Genomic DNA, 18,249 nt, shown 5'->3' with positions numbered 1-18,249 from the left:
CCTCAGCACATCCCAAACAATTTGGCCACTCTTCTCCCAAGGCACCCTTCTGGAGGTGGGGAAGGGTCTCCGAGGAGCCCCCAGCCAGGAGGCCAAGCACAGAGAGGGGTGTCTTTGCATGGCCTGCGGTGGTCCTTCCTGGAGGCCCCGGGCAGCCAAGGGAGAGCCCAGGGGACCGGGGGATGGCTGGTCAGGGTGCACCGCCTAGTCTGACTGGGGGGGCAGGGCAATGCTCAGGGAAGTGGCCCCAGGAGGTGGGCTCTGGGGAAAGTCTGGCTGAGGACAGGGGAGGGACGAGGGGAATAAAGCACCCCAGGCTGCGGGCAGGCCTGGGCGCAAGCTTGGGGGGTGCGGGGACAGGTGCATGGGGCATGTGGAGCTGGGGGCTCCTCCAGGATGGACACTGTACCCCCCAGCCCTGCTCGAGGAAACATGCCCAGCGCTCCAGGCCGTCCGGACTGCAGGTGGGTGGGGTGTCACCAGGCTGGCGGCAGGAGGAAGTTGTTGGAAGTCAGACCGGAATGGCCGTGAGGGAAGGCTGGGCAGGGCCGGGCCCAGATGGTTCCTGTTGAGGAAGCGGTGGGCACAGCTGCGTGCTGCCTCCCCGGCCCCCAGCCGTGCTATCACGGCGACACAGCTGTGCCCTCGTCTGCAGGCTGCGGGGAGACCTCCCCCACGGCGCCTCCCCAGGCCCGCCCTGCATCACATGAGCCCCTGCAGCCTCCCTCCCCTTCCCCAGGCTGGCGGGCAGCGGCCGCTGGAAGGCCTGGAGCTGTCCGGGGGGCAGAGGCCTCCGGCTGCGAGAAAGCCAGGCTAGCTGTGGCCCCTGGTCTTTCCCTGCAGGCCCCACGAGGTCAGGAAGGGCGCGCACTGCCGTCCCTGGCCCCCGGAAGGCAGCCCACCTCCCACCCAGCGCGAGGATTGTCTCCCACACCCACCTGCAGACCCATGTCCCAGGCGTCCCCCTTGCTGGACAGCGGGCTCCCGGCGTCCACCAGCTGCTCAGTGCCCCGGGGTCCCAGGAAGGGCGGCCCAGGTAAGGGGATGGCAGGTGGGGGGTGGGGGGCAGCAGGAGCAGGTGGCCAGAGTGTGACATCTCCAAGCTGCCGCCTGCCCAGCTCTGCTGACGGCACGAGCCAGCCGTGTTGACTCACCTCAAACACCAACACAGCCCCCCCCCGGGCGCAGTCCCACACAGCTGGGACAGGTGGCCCCGGGAGGACCTGGCAGGTGCCAGGCCGGCTGTGGGGGCCCCACCCTGAGCAGTGGCGGTGGCCCCCTCAGGCCCATCTAGGGGCGAGTGGGCTCTGTCGTCCTCAGCGGGCAGGGTCCCAGGAGTTGGTGAGAAAGGTGGTGTTGCAGACAGGTGGGAGGCACCCAGCGTCCTCCTCCTGGGAGGGCACGAGGATTTAGGGCTCGGACAAGGGCCCTGAGGCCCCAGGGAAGAGGGCCTGGCCCAGGGCCGCAGGATCGAGGGATGGTCCAGGACTCAGCCCCAGTACCCACCATTAAGCAACCTCTGCCAGGACTCCTGCCCTTTGGAGCCTCTGCCAGAGGGAAGTGGGGGGGGGCAGGGAGGACCCAGGCCTCTCACCCTCCCCCTGGGCTGCCGGCTCCGGGAGGAGGCCCCGTCACACCCCCTGGCCCCCACGGCCGAGTCCCTGGGGGACTCCTAGGGCCTCATCCCAAGACTCAGGGGCCCTGTAAGCAGGCAGCCCCGCTCCCCAGCCCACGCCACGTGGCGACGCTCCAAGGAGCCTTTGGAACCTTCCAGAGCTCGTAGGCCCGAGTCCCTCTGTCGCAGCCATGTCCAGAGTCCAGGTGGGCTCCTGACACCCGGACCCAGGCATGTCGCCATCACCTCTGCAGAGACCTCTTTCCCCGCCCTGCTGCTGTCCAGGGGCCCGAGGGCCATCCCCTGACCCGGGGCTCCATCAGTCACCTGACCTTTCAGACCAGAACACAGCTGTGCAGAAGCCCACCTTGAAGCACAATAATGAGTGTGCCCTTGGCTTCTACCAAGGTGGGTGATTGGAAGATACCCAGACGGAGGCGCCAGGTCGCTGGCCCTGGACACGGTCCCCCTGCCCCTCAGGCTGGCCAGGGGCTCTGGTCCTACCAAGCTCCCCTCCCTTCCTGGGGCGGCCCCCACTGTCCTGGAACCAGCAGCCTGGTTCTGCCACCTGCTGCGGTGCCTTCAGACCAGGCTTTCCTCTCCTGGGCCTCAGTTTCTCCGTGCGTCAAAGCCTCTCCTGATGGCGTGTGGAGGCTAATGGGGGAGAGGGCGGCCGGGGGCGTGCATGAGAGCTGCTGAAGGCCGTTCTGTTTGGATGGGGTGGGGCTAACCCGTGGAAGGAATTTGGGGCCAGGAGGTGTCAAGGAACATGGCCGTGCTCACAGTCACCATGGTGTTGGTTGGGCTGCTGGCACCCAGAGCAGATGGTCTGGGTGGACCTCTGATGCAGAATACCAGCCGCCAATTTATTGAGCCCATGGTCTCTGTGCATCCCGAGCTCACTGCTCACTCGGGGGGCTTCACGGAGCCGTGGGTACTCGGCGAATGCGTCGGGCTGGGGGCTTCCTTGGGCACAGGAGTCCCAGCCCTGAGATGCTCTGACTTGTAGGAGCTCACACCGTGTCTTCCCTTAATCTCCTGGCCCCGCGGGACGGCCACAGCCGTGCTGGGGGACATCGTGCCCCTAGGCCGCCCCAGGTGCCCGGGGGTCTGCAATGCTGGGTGATGCGATGCAGCAGGTGGGTCCCGGCCGGGGGGAGCCTTTGGGGGCCTGAGGGTCTGGGGGACAGGCGTGTGGGCAGCACAGCGCGACCTTGCAGTTTCTGGGGCCCACAGTCACCCTGAGTCCATGAGAACCTTGGAGACCTCTAAAACACGTGAAGTGGCTCCAAACTATGGACAGGACAGACAGTAACATCTTCTGTCGGAGGGCAAACACCTCTGAATGCCGCTTGGCAGGAGGCGGGTGCTGGGGGCGGGGCGGACAACTTTGCGCCTCTGGCCACCAGGTCCCACTGCCGGGCACTGGGCAGGCCCCTGAGCAGCCTCGCTGGGGACCTGGGGCCCCCCCCAACCCTGCTGGTGGCCAAGGTCTGGGATTGGTCAGGACCCTGCGCGGTGGTGGACCCGACTGTGTAGTGGGAGGAGCGACCCCCTTTAGAGGAGTGTTTACTTTGCTCGGATTTATTAGGCGCCTACTGTATGTAGTAGGAGCTGTGCCCAGATGCTGTTTCCAGCAGCGCACTTTGCGGATGGGGAAACTGAGGTCAGGCTCCTGTACCCCCTACAGAACAGGAGGCGGGAGCCAGGACACCTGGCACAGGGGCTGGGATGGAAGCATTGGAAGCCCTCTGATGTAGCCTGGAGCAGAGGAGGCTGGAGGGCAGCTTACCATGACCGGCCTGGGGAAAAAGTGAGTCAGGCCTGTTTCGTGTCACTGGAGACGGACAAGGTGGGGTCCAGGTGACAGGTTGCAGCTTGAGCGTGACCAGGGAGGTAATGAGCATCCCGTCCATGGAGGAGTCCAAGCCACTGCAGGCTGGGATGTTCGCGCGTGTGGGCAAGACCCCATGGCAGCTGCCATCCTGGGCTGGAGCGGGCCTAGCTCGGGGTGCCCGGGTGGGGGCGTTCAGTGCACGGGCCCGTCCTCCCGTCACGCCCCCCCATCCCCCGTCCGGAACCACAGGCTCTTCTCTGGCACGTTCTCTGCTGCGCAAGCCCTTCCCCGCTCCAGCAGTTTCCTGCGACCGCTAGACCAAATTGCCTAAACCGGTGGCTTAGGAAAAGAAGTCTGTTCCCTCCCAGTCCTGGAGGCCAGAAGTCCAAAATCAAGGTGTGGGCCGGGCCGGGCACCCTGCGGAGGCTCCTGGGGCTCCCGCTGTGGCCACGTGCCTCCAGCCTCTGCCACTGTCCTCTCCTAGGTCCTCTCCTCTTCTTGGAAGGACACTTGTCCTTGGACTTGGGGCCCCCCAAGGCAGGTGGCCAGATCTCCAACTGTCCCATCTGCATCGAGGCAGCAGACTTGGGGAAAGGTGCCCAGAGCCCCCCTCTGCTGTAGCCCATGGTCAGGGCTTGGGCCTGGGGCCTCCAGCTGCAAGGGAGGCCCAGGGCCTCCAGGGGAGCAAGGCTATACCTGGCCCAACCCCCACTGTCCCCACTTCTCACTCAGCCACGGTGTCTGGCCATGCTTGTGGGGACGCTGGGACACTGGTCTGGTAGACCCGCACAGGGAGGCCCGGGGCATCTGGGTGGGAGTGTGCATGAGGCCCTCTCTGCAGTGAGGGCCAAGCGCCGAGCCCCTCAGGGGCCGCCTGACCTGCGAGACACGGTCGTGACCACGCACCTGCTTCTGTGCACGAAGCACATCAGCAACCTTGTTGTTGGATACGGTCTACACTGTTGCCACATGAAGGAGGCCTCCTGCCCCTTCTCCCCACACCCCGCGGGACCCTTCCCTCCACTCAGGCCTCCCCAGACCCAAAAGGTGACGTTACCCCCCACCTCCTGCTCCCCCCGAACACAGCGCTGGGGACTCCTAGGTCACGGTTGTGGCTCAGGGCCTGCCAAGCCCCACGTGACACGGTGACTACCCATCTCAGAAAAAGATACCGAAGTTCCAAGGGGCACACAGCAGGCAAGAGCAAGGGTGTGATTGAACGTGGCTCTGCTGCCCCTGCAGATGGATGTGGGGCCTGCTTGGGGAGGGCAGCCAGCCCCAGAGCCTCTGCCAGATCAGTCGGTCCTGGCAGGGATCCGGCAGGACCAGGAAGGGATGGAGAATGGGCAGTCTGATGAGGAACCGTTTGTCAAGGTCACAGGTTAAACAGAGGTCTGGGAGCTGACCTCCCCTGGCCTGAGGGGAAGGAGCTGGGAGAGAGCCCAGGAGAGGGAGAGGAGCGGGGCTGTCGGGAAGTCTCAGGAGACACACACACCCACGTCTCGGTCCCAGCATCTCCCGAGGACCCCTGGACGGTCCTCCAGGGCACAGAGCACAGGAGCAGGGCACACGCAGGGCAGAGGAGCTCTGGACTCAGTCCAGAAGCCTGGTTCCACGTGCCAAGCCCCCAATCCCCCAAGGCTCGTGTCAGGACAAAGAGTAAGCCCGTGGAGGGGAGACTGCTTCCCTGGGGAAAGCAGGGCTCCCTCCCTCCTGTGGTAAATGTGGAGCGTTTTTCCCCTGGACCTTCCCTTCCTGCTGGAACAGGCCGGTCCCTTCCCTGTGCCATCCCCATGCCACAGCTTCCTGAGGCAGGCCAGCAGGAGGACACCAACCAGCCACGTCCTCCCCATCCGCTGAACCCTGAATCTGAGTCCAGGAAGCCGGAGCTGCAGGGCAGGTGTGATGTAGGAGAGCTTCCTGGAGGAAGCGGCCCCCAGGGGGCAGCTGGAGGAGGCAAAGAAGGCTTTCACTTCTCAAGGTATCTTGCCTGAAAAGAGAGGCGTCCTGTTAACCTGGCTCAGCACCCAGCTGTGTGGGGCTTTCTCACACACTTTCACTTCCGTGGGGACAGTTGCCTGGGGGAGGGGCAGCCAGGAAGAGTGGCCCCTGGGAGAGGCCCGAGCTGCTTTACAACTAAGCCAGGACTCTCCCTCCAGTGCTCTTTCCCAGAGACATCTGCTCTGGATGAGGCCTCAGTTGCTGCTAGCTAAGGGAGGGGAGAGGGCAGGGGGCAGCTCCTGGGGAGAAGAGAGGCCTCTCTGAGTGCCACCCACTCTCAGGGGGAACTGCGGGCTGGCTGAGGTGCCTGTAGACTCCGGGTCATTCGTAGCCATTGTTATGGGGCCAGAGGTCAGACTGCAGTGGCTACTGGTGAAATTCTCGTTATTAAAGCGCCACGTGCACGTTCCACATGCGCAGCGGGGCGGACAAACCCCCTGGGGCGATCGCCAGACGGCTGCCCACGATGGAGGGCGCGTCAGTGGGGACACTTCTCGCGGCACTTTGCTGAGCTGCTTTGTCTTTGACGTTTGCGAGAGGGAGCCTGTGAAACCCTGAGGCAGATGACATCACACGTGCATGCATGCCCTCCGAGGGCTTCTCCCCTCTCCGCCTGGCCTCCCGCCCTCACGCTTGTCCTTCCAGCCCCCAGGCCTTTCCATGTGCCGTCCCCCCCCTCCTTGAGGCCCTTTCGCTCAGGCATCTGCCCTGCTCCCTCCTCACCCCACCTCCCGCTGCATTTCCCCCCTTCCATTCACTGCAACGGACAAACCCGGCGTTTCCTGGGTCTCCATATTTATCTGTCGTCTCTCTCCCCAGTGGCACCGGCGAGCTGGCTCACTGCAGGCCCCTCGGTGCCCACGGCACTGCTGGCTTGCAGGGTGCTCAGCACTTGATGTGAGTCCACGCGTCCCATGCCCCGGGGGGAGTCAGCCACCCCCACACCGCGTGTGCTTGCTGCTGCTGCCGTGGGGACTGTGGGGGACATCTGTGTTGCTCTCAAGATCCTAAATCTGGCATGACAGGAACTGAGGCCCCGAGCAGGGGATGACTTGCTGGGACCACACAGCAAGAGGGCCAGGGCCCAGAGTTGGGCCTGGGGGCTGACCTTTCGGGCCCCAAGGGGAAGTGTTCAGAGATGGACCTGGAGGGCACCCACACCTGCAGAGCCCGTAGCCAGTTACTGGGGGCACCTGGCGTCTAAGCCTCCTGGAGATGGTAGGAGCTGGACAGTCACTCGGCACCACCAAGTGAGCCTGGGTGAGACCCTTCCCCTCCCCCACCTCCCCAAAGTGGCAAGCAGGGGGTCTGGGTCAGAGGTCAGCCTAAGGGCTGGTCCACGGAGAGGGCTGCTTTGGCTGAGACCATGGAGGGCTTCTGGAGCCCCCCTGGACCCCCTCAGCTGTGTCCACCTCCAGCCCCAACCTGGCAAGGTCAAGCCCTCCAGATCTGGGGACCAGCTCAGAATCTAGAGTTGGGTCCGAGGTGGGACCAGGTGGCTAGTGATGGAACCTCCCAAAAGCGTGTCCACACGGGCCTCAGCTTCCTCCCAGGGACGGGGACAAGGAGTGGCTCCTGCTAGACCCTGGCGGCCTCTCCTAGCCAGAGGGCATCCCTGGGGGTGTCTGCGGTCCCCTCCCTTGCAGCCTGAGGGGTCTCAGTACCAGGCAGCAGACCATGGGAGTGAGGAATGGCCCCTGCTCTTCCTGCCCGCTGCTCTCAACGCCCACTTGGCCACGGGGCCCAGGGCGCCGGTCAGAGGTGTGCAAACCCCTTCCCCAGCGGCAGCGCTGGTAGGTCAGGAGGAATCAGGTGTGGTGCCTGTGTGGGCTCACCAGCCGGGACTGGCGTCTGGGAGAACTTGGGCAGACCCGTTCCCGGGTGCGGCCACCTCTACTTCTGGTGGGAGGGCCTGGTCGGCATCTCTGGGAGCTCAGCAATCCGCCGGTGGGGAGAGGGGGGAGCTCCAGGAGGCCTGTCCCTGGGGCGGCGCAGGTCTCCCAAGTGGGCCTCACACTCTCCTTGGGACACAGCGCTGGGGGCCTCACCGGCTGCATCACTGGTGGCAGCAAGCCCTGAGAACAGGGACATGGGAGCTGGGCTCTGCTGTTTTCCGCAGGCTGCTGGAGGGGAGGGGACAGGGCCGATGGGTAAACCTACTCCAGACTCCTTCCTGGGCCTGTGTGCGGCTTCCCCCAGCCAGCCTTCAAGGCATCATCAGCCTGATTGTAAGATGAGGACACAGATCAGAGAGGTCAGGAAACCTGCTCAAGGTCACACCGCACGTCCTGGGCAGGGCCCCAAGGCAGGACCTCAAGAAAGAGATCCCTTGTGCATCTACCACTCCAGGTACGAAAGCTTCGCCCAGCATCCCATGCCCGCAGCTGGACCCTCTCCGAGCCCGTGGTGGGATCTGCTCACTCCACCCCGGGGAGCCCAGAGCAGGTGCAGCTGACACCTAGATCCCACGAGTCCCAGCTGATGGTGGCAGAGCTGCCCGCCCAGCCCAGGGCCCCTCCAGTGAAGCCCCCTCTGCTGGCTGCTGCTGGGGAGCCCTTTGAAAGCGCCGACCGGGTTATCACTGCCCACCACCAAAGTGTTCAAAGTGGTTTTGTGCACCACTCCCAGCAGCTGAGGGTTGGAGAAGGGCGTGGACCTCTGGTGCAGCTCTCGGAGGGCTGGGTGTGGAAAAGGGTCCCTTTCTGAGAGGAAGCAGTGTAGGGCCACCTGCCCACGTGGGGCTCGCCGCCTGGAGGGGACAGAGGTACAGAGGAACGTGCAGGTCTGACACATGGGGCCGACGGCGGAGCCCAGCCCCACCACAGCCCTTACTCTAATGACGTGGCCTTGTCCGTGGTGCCCTCAGCCCAGGGGAGGGGAGGGAGCCCGAGGGCCTGGCACCCACGCTGGCCGGGGCCTTCTCTGGGGTCCAAGGAGCCTCATGGGCCCTGTGAAGCAGGACGAAGGTACAGGGTGAGGAGGCTCAGCAGAGGGACATGAGCCATTCAGAGAAGGCTGCTCTGAGCACGTGGCCTGGGCAGGGGTCTGTGCTCTGCCCCACGTGGCCTGGATTCCCTGATGTCACCTGCTCAGCCGTGAGGCAGCGGGCCGGTGAGACCATGGCCAAGGTGGGAGGGCCAGGCTGGTAACCCCTGCTCCCACAGGCCTGTCTCCATCTTTGACGTGGGGACGACAGGCAGCCCCCAGAGAGGCCGAGGGGCCTGGTGAGGGCTCCAGCACAGCATCCGGCCCCGGGGGGCCCAGACACCCCTCTTTCCCCCAGATCCCCGTGCTCACCGCCTCCCGGGAGCTTGCCCGTGACCCCCTGCAGGCCCTTCCCTCAAAGGCCACTTGGGGCGGCGGACAGAGAGTCCAGTGGAGAAGGAACTGGGCAATTTTCCCTACCCTGCGGCTCCCAGAGCTTCCTCCTTCCCTCCCAAGTTGGGGTGCATTTTGAGTGTTGTGGAAAGCCCCGACCTCACAGAGCCTCCAAGGGAGAGTTGAGTGGGAGGGAGGGCCAATGGGAGGAGCAGGAGGGACCTCTGCCCACTGTCCCCCCAGCTGTGCCCCTCACCGCAAGCTGCCATGGCCTCGGATCCCAGGCCGGTGGGGCCAGCCCGACGCAGCCCTGAGCATCCCCGTGTGAGACTCAGGGTTTCCTCAGAGACGGGGCCCCTCTGCTCCAGGGCCGGGTGCTGGGGTTTCCTCACAGCTAGGCTCCCTTACTAAGAGACGAGATCTGAGGGTCCCAGCCCCCAGTGTGTGCAGGGCTCCAGCGGCCAGGGCAGGGGACCCCAGCGCTCAAGCCTGGAGCTCAGAGTCAGAGCCCAGACGGGCAGCAGTTGGCCTCTTCCCTGCTGCTGACCACCCACAGTAGCCCCTGATTTCTGCCACTTCCCTCCCAGGGCCCTGGGTGGAGGGTATTGTCCTGATGTTCGGCCAGGCCTGGACACATGGACAGACAGACAGACATCAAGCCTGGTCCTGCCCCTCTACCACCACAACATTCTCTACATCAAGGTTGGAACCACACATCCTAAAAGCAGGTGACAGACAGGGGACAAAAAGTGCAAGTCAGAGCCCCTCTGTGCCTTCATGGCCCCCAGGGGCCTCACACTCCCAAGTGCTGGGAGGCCCGGGAGGCCTCAGGGGGCTCTGCTTGGCCCCGGCCCCCCAGCCAGGCTTCCTTGTCTGCAGCCAGAGGGGCTGTCCCCACCTGGGGGCTCTCCGGGCGGGGCTGCCACCCAGAGGTTTGGGGCAGAGGGCGCAGCTGGGGTGAGGGAGATAGGAGCAGGCTGCTTCCTGTCGGAAACCGAAACTGCCAGGTGCTTCCCGCCGGCCCTCCCTCCCGGGGCCACCCAGAGACAGCTGGACCCACAGCCCTACAGCTCAGCCCTCCGCCCAAGGACCAGGACAGCGGGGCCTTGCCTCTCAGCACAGGGCCCCGCTGAGCTTTAGTGCACCCCCAACCTGAGCCACCCTGGCGCCGGCTTTCAAAGTCTTTGTGCAAAAATAGGGTGCAAAATACCTTAATGATTTTTAACTTTGAATACCTGTGAAAATGATCAGATTTAACAAAACAGCATTAAAGCCAATTGCACTGGCTTTTTTCTCCTCCTTTGCTCTGGCTGTGGAAACACAGAACATTCCACCTGCCGCCCCCATCCACCGGCAGGCTGCTTGGAGTCCGTGGACCCCAGGGGATGGGAGGGACTGGTCTGACCCGTTCGTGGCACCTGGGCCTCCACCGCGCTCCTCGCTCGTGTCTGTGGCCTCCCTTGCACTTAAATTATGAAATAGTTGACACGCATGTCACCAAGAGACTTCCGGGCCAGCCGCGAGCCTTCGGGGGTCCGCTGCACCTCGTTGAAGAGCCCGCCCCTCCCCTCCGCTTATTTACAAAAATGAATTATCACTGATGCCGTGCCCGCCCCCGGAGGCTGCCCCAGCCACGAGCTGCTTCAGGCCGGGCTGTGGGGGCAGGACCCGCTCAGCCAGCCCCAGGGGCGTCTGGGTCAAGCTGCTGGACCCCCACTGCCTTCTCGTATCCTCCTTTGTAACACAGGGCAAGAACACGTCAGCCCTCAGTGCCTCGAGGCTGCAACCATCCAAGGGACTATGTTTATCTGTGTGTGTCCTTCCCAGACACACTGTGATTTTTGGTCTCTTTTACATTGTTACATGAAAGTATCATGTTCGATGTATTCTTTCCCAATCTTCCCTCCACGATGATGTGACGTGGGTGCTGGCGGCTGGCTGGGCTCTCTCCGGCTTCAGGAGCCCAGGCCGGGCTTCTGGTGGGGCGTAAAGGCCTTCCGTACAGTGCGAGAGTCCAGCAACGGCGTGGATGTTTCTGGAGGTCGTGGCTGGCTGTGGCTTCTGGAGGTTTCTCGTGTGTGGAAACCAGCACCGGCCAGAGAGGCGAGGCAGGAGGCAGAGCGCGGAGGAGGGGTGCCTCAGCCCATCCCGTCCCGTCCCTTCTGAACGTGGGCTTAGTGACCGGCCCCCGTGAGGCCACGGGGCTTGTCCAGCTGCAAGCAGGGAGGCCGGGAAGGTGGCCCTCGCTCCGGCACCTCCCCACCTGCCGCCAGCCTCCTCTCCTGCCGAGCACACGGGAGGAAGGCCGGCTGGCGGCAGACCCTGGCATCGTGCGGGTGTTGAGCCGTGTCAGCCTGGGAGCACGAGGCCTCCAGGGATGCCGGGAAAGCCGCTCTGAGTGGCCGGGGAAGGGAGATGCCTCAGACCCTCCAGCAGGAAGAGGCTCGCAGGGGCTTCTGCGTCTGCCCAGTTGCCGCTGAGCCCCTGGGGCATCCCCCGCATTGTCCCACCACACTGCAGAGGGGCCCGTGGCTGAGGCTGGGGGAGTCAGAAACGGAACGACGGAGGGTCCAGCCCCGTCAAGCCCGTGATGAGGGCAGGGAGACTCGGCAGCGCTGCCCAGGGGAGCAGGCCTGGGGCGCCTGAGCAAGGAGCAGGGCTACCAGGGGGCAGGCGTGTCATCATAAATGGTGGGCGTGGCCGTCCCAGCGCTTCTGGGCGCCAAGCTCTCCCAGAAACGACTTCCCATCATCCTCTGGTCTCCGTGAAGGAGGCGGAACACGCGTGTGGCACAGAGAGCACGGCAGCCCCCCGTAACGAAGGGAACTGTCCCACCCTGGATGCCAGGGACTAGTCTCAAACCCAGTGTCTCCGTGGTTTCTTACTATTTTCGCCTGCATGTCCCCTAAAATTGCTCTGAAAAAGCCAAGTTCCCTTTAAGGTGATATTTCTTACAAATCGGGCTGACCCAGCTCAGTCACACAAGCAGACCCTTGAGCTGCTTCTTTTTTCGTGGAGAATGGTGACCTCGTGGCCACTAGAGAGGTTTGCAAAGGTGAGGCTGAGCTACATCCCACAGCCTGGCCACAGGGTTTCGAGAAGGGCAGGTCTTCACAGCCACACCCGACCTCGTGCAGACATGTGTGAGACACACACTAGTGAGAGGCACACGGAGGGCACACACCTGTTCCACAAACCCCTGGCTCTGCAGGCGCGTGGCCCCCTCAGTATGAAACACAACAATGTGGGGGAGGCGAGACAGCAGCCTGGGGCTGGAGGGGGAGACATGGCACCGAGAACGTCCTTCTAAACCAACGACCAGACACAGGACCCTTGACCATGGTGCCAGGTGCCAGGTGCCAACCTGAACATTGTTGTTTGAACAGTCAAAGGTCATGTTGTCCGGCTTATTGTATATTTTATACCATATGTGTGCTTGGGGCCTATTTTCATGAAAACTCTGAAGCTGCAGGTTTAGCACACATAATTAGTCACCGCAAAACCAAATTGGCAGGACTGGTTTTCACTGGGGGCCATTCCACCCAGACTGCTATCTGTCAGCTTTCAATTCAAATAAGCATGTTATTAAATGACCCAGCTGTCTCACTTTGGAATTCCAATTCTGATATAAATGGATGGATGGATGGAGGGAGGGATGGTGGATGGATTGGTGGATGGATGGATGGGTGGCTGGGTGGATGGATGGATGCATGGGTAGAAGAGGAAGAAATTAGGAAGGCAGGAAGGAAAATCCAAAGTACACCTTTCAAAAATTTAAAAACATATGTTAAGAACATGTTCTTATATGAATGTATAGCAAGCATGTGTCAACGATGCATCTCCCCCATTGATGAGAAACCAGCAGGTTGGCAAATGTGACTCAAGGGAGGACATGGGCAGTTTTAAATCCCATGGAAACAGAATGTCACCTGAGACATTATACCAGAGTCAGTAAAGGAAACAAAAATAGTTTGCAACTTGTCAATTTCCTACAGGTTAACACCTGACCTAGAGTCTGGGATCTAATGGACATCAGTAGAAAGTCCACAAAGGCACACCCCCGAGGGCCGCTGACCCTTGGCAGCCTGCTCAGCAGCAGGAGGACTGAGGCCCCCTGGTGCCTTCTCAGCCGGGTGGGACAGCTGTTCCCAGCAGAGGAAGGTCGGGAGGCCGGGAGCCTTGCTGGGTTTTATGCCCAGAGACAAAGGCCTGTGGTCAGACTCCCCTGCAGGGGAGGTGTGAGGTGGGAACTCCAGCCAGGAGAGGTGAGGTGACCCACAGCAATGTGCAGACCCCAGGCCCACGCTCTTGCTGGAACAACGTGGCACTTGAGGACCTCGCCGATTCCTTCCAGCTGTCTTGCCGGTGTGCCTGGATAGTCTGGCCATGTGCACGTGGGTTTTGAAGACCCCCTGGCTGTAGACGCTGTTGCAGGGGCTGGGCCTGGGGGGCCGGCAGGCTCTCCGTTTCTTTTCCCTAGAAGACAGGTCCCTCTTGTTTCTGAGGAGACCCCTGCCGGCCGACAGCCCTCCACCCACAGTGTGAGGAGGTGGGAGGTCAGACAGATGAGGAGCCTCACCATCTCTGTGGCTGGGCCAGGCCTCGAAGCCAGTCCTGTGCCGGGCCACCCACCCCTGCCGGCGCCCAGGCTGATGAGCCGCGACCATCCGGGATTCAGTAGGAGGCCGTTCGCACCAGGGTCTGACGTCTGCCGGTCGCTTCCCCGCCGGGAGGGTGCCTGGGACCTGGGTGCTCTAGAAGCATCATCCGCGAGCGGCTCCGGGAAGGCAGAGCGTGGAGCCGGCGTGCTGAGAACGAGCAGCCAGGCACGAGGGCTCCTGCTGCGTGGTTCCAGGCACAGGACGCCAGGAGCAGGCCCACTGGCAGACAGGAACGGGTCCCCGGCGGCAGGCGGCGAGAGGCGCCAGGATGGCAGGTCATGGGAACAGGCCCCTCTGCGCTGAAGCCGGACTGGGCTGGGGGCTGCACCGCATCGTCAGGACCCTCGTCGCTGCTGCATCATATTCATCTCAAAATGGTTAAAATGGGCAATTTTCCGTTCTGTGTCTTTCACCACAGGAAAAATAATTTTCTTAAAAAAATAAAAAATAAAACCATAGCAAAAGATGAACACGTATTCCAGCCTCAGGGCTCCCGCCAACCCTCCCATGTCCGGCAGGCCGTGGGGCCTCACCAGTGGCCTTGCTGGGGGCGCCCTGTGCCTCACCCCTGCATCCAGGGCCTGGGCCCATGACCTCGCTCCTGCCCTGGGCCCCGCCTCCAGGGGTGCTGTCGGGCAAGCTGGCTGCAGTGCCCATCCTGCCTGCCCAGCCAGTGTCCCCGCCTGGGGCCTCCGGTGGCCTTTGCGTCGGGGCAGAGCAGGAGGGCACGGAGGCTCTTTTTCTTTCCTCCTTCACGGACCACAGCGGGCACAGGTTTGTGACATGGGGGGTGTGCCCCCAAGCTCACCTCCAGAGCAAGCCAAAGCATCCACGCTGTGTGCAGAAGTGGGCAGGGGGTTGGTGCTGTGACCCCCCAGGTGCAGGGCACTAGGGATGTCCTCCCAGGGTCATGCCAGGCCTCTCTACTGGGGACGTGCTGAGCACCCCCAGGGCCAGAGGAGACGTGGGGGAAGGTGCTCTGCAGGGCTCAGCGAGTGCCCCTCCTGGAAATGTGGTTCCCAAGAACCCGGATGTTGGTTCTCAGTCCTATCAAGTGGACCTCTGGCCCCACTAGCCGGCCTGGGCTGCAGGCCACTGTCCAGGGACATGGGTGCCCCTTCCAGGGCATGTCATGGGCATGGCCATGCCTAACGGAAGCTTCATGCTCTGTGCAGACGAGGCTTCTGCATCCTGCACAACGAGGCGTTTCTGACGGTCCCGGGCACACAGAGCAAACTCGAAACCCCCTTCCCTTCAAGTCCTGGGTCAGCAGCCACACACCAGCCCTGGAGGACAACCGCCCCCCGCAGTCCATGGACCACTGACGCTTTTGTCAAATGCAGTGAAAATGTCCGAGGAGAACACCCCACCGCTTGCCCTCTCTCTCTCTCGTCTTCGGTCCTGTGAGTCGTGTGGCTTTTCCGAGTCTTCTTTGCACGTCCCGTGACGGCAAGTTTAAGAAAGCGCTAGAGGCGCCAGGCCAGAATGAAAACAAGGGCGGCCCCCGAGCACAGCGGACATGGTCTACACCTGCTCCCACCACCTGCTCACGACGAGACCTCAACCCCCTCCGGCTGCCATGACTTCATCCGTGAACAGAGCTGCAGTTAAGAGTCAAACCTCAGATCAACGGTGGAGGATGAGCATGTCCCAGACACGGGCTGGGACCCATGCACACTAAAGACGATTCGCTGTTAATCTGAAATGCAAATTTAACTGGGCATCCCGTGTTTTTATTTCCTAACTCTGGCAAGACCACATCCAGTAGGGTTGTGTGCGGTGGCAAGTAGCAGAGACGCTGACGGCAGCGTGAACTCTTCTTGTCCACAGGACGAAAGCCCAGAGGCGAGTGGAGCAGGTGGTGCAAGGACCAGGCTTTTGTGCTCTTCCTGTTCTACCAACACCTTCCTCGTGGCTTCCTGGCTGCAAAGTGGCTGCACCACCTCCAAGCATCACATCTGCCTTCCAGGCAGGAAGAAAGAGGAAGAGAGAAGGTACAGAGGACAAACCCTGGGCCAGCCCTTCTCTGAAGGAAAACCCAGGTGCCTTACTCCCCCACCATGACAGGGCTCCCGTCCCTGTCCCCGAGGCCTCTTCCCAGACCAGGACCGTCAGGCTTCCGATTTCTCATCTTCTCTGCTGTCTTCTGGCAGCCTCTGCGCCCACGGCCCCATTGACCCAGCTCTGGCCCCTCGAGGTCCGTGGAGCTGGTGCCCCTACGAAGAGCCCACCGATGCCCGTCCTCGCTGGCCTTGGGGGACGAGGGGAGGCCCACACTGGCCTCGGCCCCCATGCTGAGACGGCGCTGTAATACCACCTGTGTCTGAAGGGCTTCCCGAGGGTGCAGGTGCCAGGAGCGGTGATCTGGGGTCCTGGGCTCGTCCTCAAAGCGTCTGCTCTTAGCCCTGCAGGTTTCCACTGAACATCACCCGAGGGGACTACAGACCCGTCCTCCTTGGAGCTTTTAAACTAAGAGCCAGCCTTTCCTCCCAGGCCCAGACAGCAGCATTTCCCTGTTCCCAGGTTCTCTTTGTCGCCTCTGCAACCTTCCCTGGGACCCTCCTCCCCACCCTCCGCTCCTGATTCTCTCTTTTGCCTGGTTTCCCTCCGTCTTGTTCCCTCACAGCCTCTCTGACAATCACAGCATCGTGCTAACTTACTTCTAGAATATTCTCTCCTGTGCCCGAGCTTAACGGGGACAGCACACCCATGCCGCCTCTGGCCTCTGCCTTCACCTCCCATCCAAGACCTCCAGGCCGCCGGGACAGCCCCCAAGCCCCCTCCTGCGCCCCGGGCACCGACACTCCTTCCAGGCCTGGCTTTCCCCGCGAGTCCTCCACAAACCCGCCGTCACCTGCCAGGGTCTCCAACCCGTGTGTCGGCGATGGAGAGGCGCCCCCGTTTGCCAAAGCCGGTCAGGGGTCAAAGCAGCTATCCGTGGGACTGTCCAGTCACATTGGTCAGAGCAGGACCGGTTCGGTCCCACAGGCTAGTGTCCTTGGCGCCAGGCAGAGAGCCTGCCCCGGGGTGGCTTCAAATGACCCAAACCTTTACCGGTGGAAACAGGGTGGGCCTGCTCTTGTCTGCTGGAACCTAATGCCATGAGGCCAGCTCCTCACCCCGTTCACCCGAACCCCCAGCGCCCTGGATGGTGCCCAGCACGACGTGGGCCCTCAGCTCAGGACAGTCGAGCAAATGGGCGCCTGGCAGGCCCCGGCTGGGGTGAGGACTCAGAGGGGACCCACACAGTGGGCCCGCGTCTGGCAGTGGGGGCCGGCAGAACTCTGACCCAGATACGCTGGCGCCCATGTTCACATAGCCCCCAAAGACAGCGGCGGGCTCAGCCTGTCTCCCCATCTGGAGAAGGGAGAGTCCTCCCTCGCCACAATCAGACAAGGCCCCTCAACTTGAGTGTTTCTGCGTGGGAGTCCTTCCCCCTCCTCCCTGCCACCGCCATCCCCTGCCCGGCTTCCCCCAACCCCCTGAGATAAAACTTCTCCTTCCTTGCACGAGGAGTTCCCCATTCGAGGTGACCACAGCACCCCCCACTTCTCCCCGGAGTTTCAGGTTCTTAGAATTATTTTAGGTCTTCTTCCCCACATGGCCCACGCTGGGGCCTTCCCTCTCAACGGGCTCCACTGCAGCTTCTGGGGCTCCCTGCACCCCGAGGTGTCCTGCTGGGGCCTCACAGGAACACTGCTGCCTGCAGCCTGGCCCCTCCCCGGCCCCTGCCCCCTCGGGCAAGGCGGTCGGGCTCGGAAGGTGTCTGCTTTTTTGGGAAACAGCTTTCTTGAGATAACTCAAGTTGAGTGCATACGAGCCAGCGGTTTTCAGCGGAGCCGTGTGGCCAGCACCGCTACCTCATTTTAGAACATTTCCATCCCCACCAATAGACACTGACACCCCTTGACAGTACCCCCCGTCCTCCTGCCCCCACCGGTCTGCCTTCGGTCCGTGGCTCTGCCTCTTCTGGACGTTTCACATAAGCAGGAGCAGATGATAGGCAGCCTGTGTCTGGCTTCCTTCACTCAGCATGAGGCTTTGGAGGTTCATGGGCGTTGTCACATGAATGGGTACCGCGTTCCTTTTTCTGGCTGAACCATATTCCACCGTTGGGACTGTGCCATCTTCTGAGTTAACTTTGCTGGACTGGGAGGGCGTGAGAGCCTGGGGGTGAGCCCAGCCCCACTGCCTACACGCTGTGTGTGGTGGGCGAGTGACCACCCTTCTCTGGTTCTTCGCTTGCCAGCTGCCCGGTGGGGCCAATAACAGGCGCGCAGGCTGGGCGCGGGGGTCCAACGGGCGTGCCGGGAGGCGGTGTGACCTCCGGGCTGTCACCCTCCCTGTGCTGAGATGGCAAAAGGAGAGACGGACGAGCTCCTGCTGTGGGCGCTCCCTCCCGGCACTGCTGTCCTCAGCACGTGTACCCGACAGCTGGCTGGGGACACAGCCCTGAAAGGCCGTGCCGTCGGCCCAGGGCACCCCGGTCTCAGGGGCCAAGGTGTTTTGGGAGCAAGCAGCACTGGCCACGCTGCAGGGAGGCCCCAGGGAGCAGGCTGGGTTTCTGGACTCGTGAGCTTTAGAATCTTCCAGAGCGCTTGATGAGAGCAAAGATTCCCAGGCTCCTTCCAGAGACCTGTCCTCTGTAGGTCTGGCCCCCAGCTGCCCTCGGGCACAGCCACGGGGGGCTCAAATCCAAGGGGCAGCTTTGGTTCCCAGGGAAAGCGTGCTCAGGGGCATGGCCTGGGTTCCAGGCTACCGTGGACTTGGGGGTGAGCCGACCGCTGTGGGATTCAGTGTCCACACTGAAGGCACCC

At 62.6% G+C, this 18,249-nt stretch overlaps 1 protein-coding gene across 3 annotated transcripts in view; it reads left to right on the top strand.

Annotated features, from left to right (window-relative positions):
- Window positions 1–574: 574 nt before the first annotated feature.
- The window catches only part of CBFA2T3 (CBFA2/RUNX1 partner transcriptional co-repressor 3), an 85,542-nt gene continuing 67,867 nt past the window's right edge, over window positions 575–18,249 (top strand). For all 3 annotated transcript variants that reach the window (XM_025860305.2, XM_073882399.1, XM_073882398.1), the window contains exon 1: window positions 575–1,036. In XM_025860305.2, coding sequence (XP_025716090.1) covers window positions 949–1,036 — 88 coding nt within the window. In that variant the 5' untranslated portion in view covers window positions 575–948. The remainder of the gene's footprint in view (window positions 1,037–18,249) is intronic.

The sequence above is a fragment of the Callorhinus ursinus genome, unplaced genomic scaffold (assembly GCF_003265705.2).
Source record: "Callorhinus ursinus isolate GAN/ISIS: 27379988/994484 unplaced genomic scaffold, GSC_fseal_2.0 scaffold46, whole genome shotgun sequence".
NCBI lineage: Eukaryota > Metazoa > Chordata > Mammalia > Carnivora > Otariidae > Callorhinus > Callorhinus ursinus.
This window is presented reverse-complemented; position numbering and strand designations above follow the sequence as displayed.